Genomic DNA, 10,765 nt, shown 5'->3' on the forward strand with positions numbered 1-10,765 from the left:
TAAAAATGCAAATCAGGTATCAACGATAGGTCAATGATAAATATACGATACCAATATATACAAGATGTGCAAATAGTTCCTGAACATTATAATATTTCAGAAAATGTAAGTTTTACAAAAAAAAATATTTTAGACAAAAGCTATAGATTTTAAAGAGGTTTATTTACTGATTTTATTAGTTTATGATCTTAAGTAATGTCACTAAAAATAGAACAAGATCACTTTGAATTGTTTTTGTTGGCGGTAATATCGGTTATGCAACCCGCAATTCGAGTACACGAAAGCGAACACCTGGCGGCGCTCCAGTAGCGTACTGTTGACTGTGTGTGAACAGCTGTGCGGAAGTATACGCGATAATGTATTCTTATACGACTGGGTAAAGTTAACAAATACGAGAACTATGTCTACGCGTATGTACTCTATATTACTGCCTTCGCCTAATTCCTGTCCAACAGTTCTTATATAGAATTTTATATAGGATTTTATTATGTAGGATTTTATGTAGGATTTTTTATGTAGGATTTTTATATAGAAGCTTTTTATATAAGATTTATATATTTTATCACATATCTAGCTCTATTTGAGATCCTTTATCAAAGCATTACATTTTATTCGCTTTTAGTTAGTTTCGAAGTTAGTATCAAATTATTTTATATATTCGAGTAAATAAGCTATTGGTGACACTAATTTTACTTAAGATAAAATAAACGAGGACATCACACTATTATATTATGCTTATAGAAAAATGGTAAGTAAATGGTAAGTAAAATATAGCGGATTTCCATAAACAAAGTAAAAGATAGAGTCGCATTGAAAATATTCAAGATGACTCTGATGTAACAACACCATTCAAAGTCAAATTCCATAAAAATTACACTTTTCGAGATATTTTATTGTCCTGAAAGTTTTAGCACACCCTGTATAGTCTACATGTAAAGTAGGTTGCTTATAAATACGAGAATACATCTCCAATTGAACATAGTCTACTACAAGGAGCCTCTACAGCTGCATCAAATATTTTTTTACAGGCGTTTTCATAAAATTCAAAATGAAGTCTTTGATTATTATCGTGTCTGTATTAACTGTTATGGTAAGTAAAAAACAATAAATGAATCTCTTTTTAAACTCACAAAATACTTCGTGATGTTTTGGTGTTATTCATATTCTTTTTTTAATACATATTTTACTCGCATTTTATTTTATATACTTTATACTCCACTTGTTGTTTAATTTACATTTCATACAATAGTACTCAAAGGATATGACATTAGGTGCACTGTTAATATTATCCGTAAAAAACTTACCTTATTTAAAATAAGGTTAAATAAAGCACCAAGTGCATGCGACTTGTATAAATAACCTTTTTTTAAAAAGATTCAACAAAAAGAGTATTTTCTACAAAATATCTGATATGAAATAAGTTAAGCCAAGTGCTAATATATATATATATATATATATAATTAAAAATATATTTAATTTTACCTTTTTTAAAAATAAAATAAAATATTCTAAAAGATATTAAAAAATTATTCTTAAAATTTAATTATATTTTTATATAATTTAATTTAATAATTCTAAAAAACAAAAATATATTATAATAAATAAATCCAAAAAAAATAATAATAATTAAAAAATATTATATTTATAAAATAACAAATAATGAAAATATAAATATAATAAAAAAATTAATTATAAATTTAAAATATTAAATATACATTTTCGACAATTTTAAAACTTTTTAAATAACAAAAAGTTACAATAGATAATAAAATTGAGAACTACAAGAAAGCACTTGGCGTGCCCGGAAAATAATGTCCAGAACGTTTATTTTCTGGGTGCGCGAAGTGCTTTCTTGTAGTTCTCAATTTTATTATCTATTGTAACTTTTTGTTATTTAAAAAGTTTTAAAATTGTCGAAAATGTATATTTAATATTTTAAATTTATAATTAATTTTTTTATTATATTTATATTTTCATTATTTGTTATTTTATAAATATAATATTTTTTAATTAATATTATTTTTTTGGATTTATTTATTATAATATATTTTTGTTTTTTTAGAATTATTAAATTAAATTATATAAAAATATAATTAAATTTTAAGAATAATTTTTTAATATCTTTTAGAATATTTTATTTTATTTTTAAAAAAGGTAAAATTAAATTTTTAATTATATATATATATATATATATATATATATATATATTAGGTGTAGTAAAAAGAAATCCATTATTTTTGCATGAAATTGAAGGCTTTAATTACCATAGTTAGAATGATCCGATTTAGGTCAAATATGCGCCGTTTTGTTCGATAACTTGTTGCCATTTTGAAGGTAATTTCATTATGCCTCTCTCATAGAAGCCCTCGTCCCTATTGGCAAAAAATTGAGACAGTCGATTTTCACAAGCCTCTCTTGAAGCGAATTTTTCACCAGCAAAATTGTTCGCCATGGACAGGAACAGATGGTAATCACTTGGTGCCAGGTCCGGACTATAAGGTGGATGCATAAGAACCTCCCAACCAAGCTCCCGGAGCTTCTGGCGAGTCACTATCGATGTGTGTAGCCTGGTGTTGTCCTGATGGAACACAATTCCTCTCCTATTGGCCAAAGCTGGCCGCTTCTGGGCGATTGCTTCCTTCAGACGGTCCAATTGTTGACAGTACAGTTCCGAGTTAAGAGTTTTGCCGTAAGGGAGGAGCTCATAGTAGATAATTCGCTACCAATCCCACCAAACACACAGCAAAACCTTCCTGGCCGTCAATCCTGGCTTGGCCACCGTTTCCGCCGGCTCACCGCGATTCGACCACGACCGTTTTCGCTTGACGTTGTCGTAAGTGATCCACTTTTCATCACCAGTGACCAACCGCTTCAGAAATGGGTCGATTTTGTTGCGATTCAGCAGCGATTCGCAGATGGAAATTCGGTCCATGAGGTTTTTTTTTGTTAACTCGTGTGGCACCCATACATCGAGCTTCTTTTTGTATCCAGCCTTATTCAAATGGTTCCAAACGGTTTTTTGTGCAATCTTTAGCTCTTGGGCAATCGAAACAGTGCTTACATGACGGTCGGACTCGACAATGTCCATGATTTTATCGATATTTTCGACAATTGGCCTTCCAGTGCGTGGTGCATCTTTGACATCGAAATTACCGGAACGGAATCGACGAAACCAAAATTGCGCGTGATTGGCTGTTACAGTATCAGGACCACAAACACTATTCACATTTTCAGCCGCCTGGCTTGCGTTTTCGCCTTTATCGAAGAAAAACTGTAAAATATAGCGTATTTTCTCTTTGCTAGTGTCCATCTTTGACGCGCGCTCAAACAAAACTGAGTCAACTAATCACAAAACTGTCAGAAAAGTTTTTTCAGTACGAAATCTCATCTTTCTAACGTCATCTAGTGGAACCCGATCGGACTTATACAACGCGAGATACAGATAACTAAAGCCATCTATTGGAAAAATAATGGTTTTCTTTTTACTACACCTATATTAGCACTTGGCGCTTTTTTTAACCTTATTTTAAATAAGGTAAGTTTTTTACGGATATCAGTTCTTTTTTTGTGTTCGTATGTAATACAAATGAAATAAATTTTATGTGGGTGTGTATATATATATATACATATATATATGTATATATTATTTATATTTATTAGCAACACGTTTCAAGAAAAGTATATAAATATTTTTAGAGTTTTTTGGCCATTTACTTTTTCTTATTTGCATATCATCAACTTCAATCCAAACATTAGAAGTCCCTTCTCTACATATATTAGTATAATGACCATTATCAGTATCTGAGCCACGATGAAATATACCACTTATTACTTCATAAATCTGTCCAACGATTTTTATTTTAGTTGTTAGAACAGCGCGCAAATTTATTTTAAATGTTTTTTAAAATTTACCATTTTTTAATGAAAACAGTATAATATGTATTATAATTATGTTTTTGGATAATATTAATTCATTTTTAATTATTATGTCATTTCTTGCACACTGTTCACATAATTTATTAAATGCTTTATGCCAATGTGAGAACGTAATATTTATCAAATCCTGAAGGTTATAACTTTTTTCTTTTAAATCGTTAATAGGAATTGAAATAATAATATTATTTTTTGTATTAAATTTAGTATTATTACACCATTTGCATCGACTTATAGTATTTACTTTGTATTCTATTATATTCCTTATATGATCATAGTTTGTGCAAAGAGCTGTAAGAAATTCTATTGCATCATGTTTTACATTATTAGAAAAATACTCTCCTAAAGACTGCCGTATTGCATATGTATCTAATTTATTTATTAAACCATGTTCATATTGATATGCTAATTTATCTAAAACATTTAAAGGCTAAGAATTAAATAATTGCTTTCTAATATCCTCTGTATGTAATATACATTATAATACTGTATTTGCATAACACGAAACTTTATCTGTATTTTGAAAACCACGTATAACCCTATCATTAATATATGGAGTTTGATATGGTTCTTGAACAGAAGAAACCGTTTTTTACAATATCCAAATAACATATTTTACTTTATGATAACGTCTTTTTGGTATAGTAATTTGTTTTGTGTCTTCCTTATATATTTGTTTTAAACGATTGTACTCAATAATTACTTCTTCATTTGTTTTTACTGATGAGGGATCAAAATTATTTAAATGCCCTCCTTCTTTAGATGTTACTCGCGATAGTGCAACATAAATTTGACCACAATTAATTATTAAAAATTAATTTTCTATTTTATAAGAAAGTTTATTTTATAAAAATTTATAAAAAAATAAATTTTTACACGTGAAAAAATAGGTTTCAAACACTGTGTGTGTGCGTGCGTGCGTGCGTATGTGTGTGTATGCGCGCGCGCGCGCATGTGTGTGTGGGGGGGGGCGCGCGCGCGTGCGTGCATGCTTGCGTGTGTCAACTTGACATTGATGAGTGTATGTATGTGTGTGTGTGCGTGCCTGTAAATATGGAAATTAATAAATTACACACACACACACACATGTGTATATATATATATATATATATATATATAGTTTGAGATAATAAAATTAAAACATATGTATAAGAAAGATATATATATATATATTGTTAAATTAATAAAATAATCATATATATATTGTTAAATCAATAAATAACATATATATTGTGTTGTTAAGGAACATCCGACGACGGATTTTCTTAATATGAAATTTACACTTTTCATCTTTGACTACAAATAACTCAGTAATGAAAGCATTTAGGGCAAAAATAAATTTTATTTCCGTATATTTTATGTAATAAGCTCCTGTTGATTCGATTGCGCCTACTTAGAACTTGATCTGACCAACCGTTACAGAGCTACAGCTATTTGGTTATTTCCTAACTCAAGCTGTCGCGTAAAGTTCGCGCTCATTTGCTCGCTTCGCGCGTACTTGGCGTGAGACACTACCGTGTCTCTTGATATATAAGGTGTATATAATATTAGCGATAAGTTCAAGATTCAGGGTTTAAAGTTCAATATACTCATACACATATCTATCACTAGATACAATAGCCGTTATATAATTATAAATTAGATCATTCTGAATAAAAAGTCCTTTACCATTTTGCAAATAAGTGCGCAGATTTTCAACTTATCAGTTAAAAAAGCCTCTGGATGTGGTTATGTTCAATTATTAATAATTTAACAACTATTACGATTTTTGCAAAATGGTACATGATTTTTCTTCTTAGTTTAGTCTGATTAATCTTCACAATTTTTCCTTTCCAAAAGATCCTGGACACCCTGTATAAGTGAAAAATCTTTCGGTATCAAATCGAAAAATTAATTTTTATACTGTCCAAAGACCATTTTAAAAGTATTATTTCTAAAATTTTATCTATATTATAAATATTGAAAAACTATAAGTTATAAATGAAAACAAAAATGCATTATTCTATATGCAAATTAAAACTATTTGAGTGATAACAAAATTAAGGTTACTTATATACTACCTAACAACTCTTAAATAACAAAGATGCACGAGCTTTATTTAATAAATCGTATTACTCTGAAATTTTTTGTCAAGAACGTAATGGGTTTATGCATAATTCCGTAGCGAAAATCAAATAAATTTCAAACGCAAAATATTTATAACAAGAAAAGCGATTGTAATCAACTAAATATGTTCCATTCCTGTTCAATGACTTTCTGTCATCTCTCCACGATCTTCATTATCCCTCTTTCATAGAAGTCCTGAGATCTTTTGGCAAAGTCATCCAAGTGGGTTTTGAGGTTTTTGAGGACGTCCAGGGAACTGAAGATTTTATGATTCAAATTGTTCTATAGCGGAACAAGTGATAGTCTGAAGGTGCAAGGTCCGGACTATACGGTGGGTGCATCAAAACATCCCATCCAAGCCGCAATAACTTTTGCCTGGTCATCAGAAAAACGTGTGGTCTAGGGTTGTCTTCGTGGAACACAACGCTCTTTCTGTTCGCCAATTTGGGCTGCTTCTGATCGATTGCTCACTTTAATTTGGCCAGTTGTGAGCAGTACTTGGTCGAATCAATCGTTTTGTTAGGTGGCAGCAGCTTATAATAAACGATTTCTTTCTAATCCCACCAGACACAGAGCATGACCTTCTTCGGGTGTAATCCACCCTTTGCGACCGTCTAAGCAGTCTCCCCGCGCTTCGACCATGATCTTTTTCGACTGACATGTTGTAGACTGACTGTTGTAGACAATCCATTTTTCATCGCCCATGATCATCTGCTTTAAAAATGGTTCGTTTTGATGGTGTTTGAGCAGCAAATCACAAGCTGAAATTCGGTCCATTAAATTCTTTTCGCTCAGTTCGTGCGGTACCCAAACATCAAGCTTGTTAACCATCCCAAGCTTCCGTAAATGTCTTGAAACAATTGATTGGTCAATGTTGAGGTTATGTCCGGTCTCTGTAGTCGTAAAATGCCGATCGGAGTCGATTAAAGCCTTGATTTGATCAACATCAGTAGTGACTGGCCGACCAGAGCGAGGAGCACCTTGGAGATTAAAATCTCCGCAACGAAATTTCGCAAACCACTTTCGACACATACTTTCGCTTACGATATTCTCTCCGTACATAACGCATATCTTTTTGTGAATTTGCGACGTGTTATGTTTTTTCGGAAATAAAAAAGCGAAATGCTCCAAAAATACGCGTTTTTTCCTTCCATGTTCAAAATATAATTAAACTTCATACACGTCACGGATCTCGATGAATACTTTCTTAAAATGTCGGCACAAATTTCAGCTTTCATTAATGTACGACATTTCATATGTTTGACACATGTGCGAGCGGAAAACAACTGCGAACGACATCTGTTGGAATTCCACTACGGAATTATGCATAGACCCAATATAATAATTCAACGTGAAGAATTGTACATAAAAAATTCACTCAAGTTATAAATCGATGAATATCGCGATTATATACAGTTATTCAGCAAAATGCAAAAATTTTTATGTTTGAATATGATCAATCCTTACAGACAATGGTTTACAGTTTCAACGCCGACAGGACACGAAAATTTAAAAATGCTGTAGCAGAATGCATCAAGGAATTAGATGGATCGCCACGTGAGTATCAACATTTAGAGCATTCGAAGAAATATAAGAAACAAAATAAGTTTTTATTATTATAATAGTTTAATAATGGGACAATCAACGGGAGACTAGCGTAAGAATCAATGTATCTCCTTTCTTGTCATTTATCTTTCCATGTATTTCACAATCTTTATGTTTGTTTATAAGCTTAACAATAGCGCGTTCCTTAACAATACCTCGCAAAAAGCGAGAATGTCAACCCAACTGATTTATTACCTAATTAACTAGCGTTAATTATATCCATATATATTATTCTAAATAAAAAATTCAGAATTTCTCAATTACGTTATTATATTAGATTGTTTAGGAAGTAATTTCGGTTTTTTGCATGAAAATGAAAGACGATTTTAATGGAAAAAAAATTTTATTCTGTTAAATACTAACTATTTTGTTCTAACACTTTTTGTCATCTTTGAGGTAATAACATGATTCTACGTTCGTAGAACTTCTAATCCTTATTGGCAAAAAACTGAATTAAGTAGTTTTTGACACCTTCATTTAAGTATTACCATCCAAAGAATTTTGCAGTGACCGAAACAAGTGATAATCGGATGATGCTAGATTAGATGAATATAGTGGATGCGGTAACAAATCCTATCCAAGCGCTAGCAACTTCTGGCGAGTCATTAAGCTTGTGTAGGTCTGGCGTTGTCATGATAAAACACAACACCTTTTCTATTCGTCAATTCTGGTTTTTTCTACTTAATGGGACCATTCAATTTGTCTAATTGATATATATATTCGAATCAATCGTTTGGTTGTTTGGTAGCAGCTCAAAAAAATCATCCCTTTCCAATCCCACAAAACAGTGAGCATAACCTTCTTTCGATGGATATCAACTTTCGATGTGTTTTGAGCTGGTTCATCACGTCTGCTCCATGATCTTTTGCATTTAATATTGTTGTATTGTATAATACATAATCCATTTTTCATCTCCAGTTATGAGTCGCTTCAGAAATGAATTGTTTTCCTCACGTTTCAACAGTAAATCGCAGGTGGTAATTCGACGAATCGAATCTTCTTCTTTGAAAATATGTGGAACCTAAATATTGAGAGCTTCGAAACGAAACTAAGTTATTTCAAATGCTCATGCACGGTCGAATTCAATAAATTTAATCTCTCAGCAATTTCTCGTGTTGTTAAATGACGATTTGCGTCCACCAATGTCTTTATTTGGTCTTCATCAGCCTTAACTGGTCTTCCAGAACGTGGTGCATCTTTGAGGTCGAAATTCCCAGAATAAAATTTCGAAAACCAATTCTGACACTGGCGTTCAATCAACGCATTCTCTTTATACACTGCACACCATTTTTTTCTTGCTTGCATTTTTGCTTTTACGGTAATAAAGAAGCAAAATGTGACGAAAATGTTCACGTTGGTTTTTCATCATTGATGCGACGCCAAACAAAAACAATTTGACAGATTCCAAAACAACTTGTTTTTCAAATAAAGCTTGAAATATGTATCGTAAAAATGTAAAATGATTTTCTAATTTAGAATAAAATTAATTGCTTAAAAAGGCAACTAACACCATCTATTTGAAAAAACCGAAATTACTTCCTTAAGTATAAAATAACCCAGTATCTTTATGTATTACGTTACGTTACAGTTGAGCCTACTAAGGAAATAATCTATTGCACGTTGAAGAAAGATGGTCAAGTACGTATCTTAGTATCTAACATATATGGAACAGTATAAGAACTTTAACGTGCAATATAATTATATTAATATTATATGTACTGTTCTAGGTTATTGATAAGAACAATATATATCAAAAGGAAGAAGCCCATAAAGTACTTCGAGATATTTTTTCTGATTCTGCTAACTTAGAAAAGAGTATGAAAATACATGATGAGTGCTTCGACAAAGGTAATCTATTTTATTATCGTTTTGAAAAATAACTTTTGCTCTTATTAAATTTTCTTTTAATTGCAGGAATGCAAGGAAAAGGAACTGACGAGGACAAGGCGAGGAATATTGCCTATTGTACATTGCCGATAATGGTTATGTTCTCCAAACAAGAATAAGAAACACTGCAGATTTTTCTCTAAATGTGATTAATGTTTTATATTTTCTGCAATCTCATTTTTGCACAATCTTAATAATAGATCGTTTGATCTTTTTCTATTGAGGTACATATTTTCGTAACAATATAATAAAAAATGGGATTGTTCTAAGAAACTTTCGACTAAACTAAATATTTATTGAAGAACAACTCTTTCAAAAACCCGTTAAAAAAATTACCGCAATGAAAAGTATTATTCGCTATTTACCTTATATTCGCAATATATTCAAAAACATTTTCGCGAGAAGATATTATTAACACATTTACCGCCTCGTCGATTACCGATGAACGTCTTATGCTTTAAATAATACGTATAACACGTGTTACGTCCTGCGAACTCCGGACAATTAATTATAAATTTTTTTTTCTTTTCTGTCTCTCCTTTCGAACTTCTATTCTCCTAATATAACAATGGACATAGGAAACAGACCCATCTGGCGAACAGCCGTCACGCCAAATGAAAGGCGATTCAGGAAAATTTCATAACAGGAAACAGTGCCCTGTTGTAAAAATGTAGAGTTTATATTTGGGTAGTGTTCGTCAAGTGTGTCCGTCGGCCTAGCTACAAAATTTGAAACTCTGCGCTAACAGATCTCCAGTAGAACAAAGCAACTCGAAACATTCCTGCTCTAATACTTTGAAACCTATATCTCCTTAATCTAAAACCATATGCTGCCTAACAACAAAGCTTAATCGTAAAGTCTGATCTCAGCCTTTAATTTTCGGTATCTTGACTTTTCCAGCTGGCTTGTATACATCTCTTTACCCTACAAGAATCCACCACCATCACACTTGTCGTGCCTAATCCATTCGGCCAATTATAACCTATCCACCCAAAACTATGAGACATCCACGCTCCACTCCTTATCCCATCTATATCCATGTCTTCTAGAACTAATTGTCTTCTCCCACGATGTCTTTTAACTTCGCTCTTAACTTCTAATGGCTAAGACTTTTTCCCACTAAGGTCAACCAGGACCAATACTAAAAATCTACTAATTAAATCTTTGACATCATTGGGCTTTCCTTAGGGCCTCACTCCTTCTCCAAGGGCCATCTCTCTACGCACCTTGGTGG

At 31.8% G+C, this 10,765-nt stretch overlaps 1 protein-coding gene across 1 annotated transcript; it reads left to right on the forward strand.

Moving 5' to 3' along the window:
• Window positions 1-968: 968 nt before the first annotated feature.
• Window positions 969-9,950, forward strand: LOC105185214 (venom allergen 2-like). The gene is made up of 5 exons (XM_025298055.1): window positions 969-1,090; window positions 7,509-7,596; window positions 9,233-9,282; window positions 9,372-9,492; window positions 9,559-9,950. The coding sequence occupies exons 1-5, from the start codon at window positions 1,049-1,051 to the stop codon at window positions 9,648-9,650; spliced, it is 393 nt and encodes a 130-aa protein (XP_025153840.1). The 5' UTR covers window positions 969-1,048; the 3' UTR covers window positions 9,651-9,950.
• Window positions 9,951-10,765: the final 815 nt, after the last annotated feature.

Source organism: Harpegnathos saltator, unplaced genomic scaffold (assembly GCF_003227715.2).
Source record: "Harpegnathos saltator strain DR-91 unplaced genomic scaffold, Hsal_v8.6 scaffold202, whole genome shotgun sequence".
In the NCBI taxonomy this organism is placed as follows: Eukaryota; Metazoa; Arthropoda; class Insecta; order Hymenoptera; family Formicidae; genus Harpegnathos; species Harpegnathos saltator.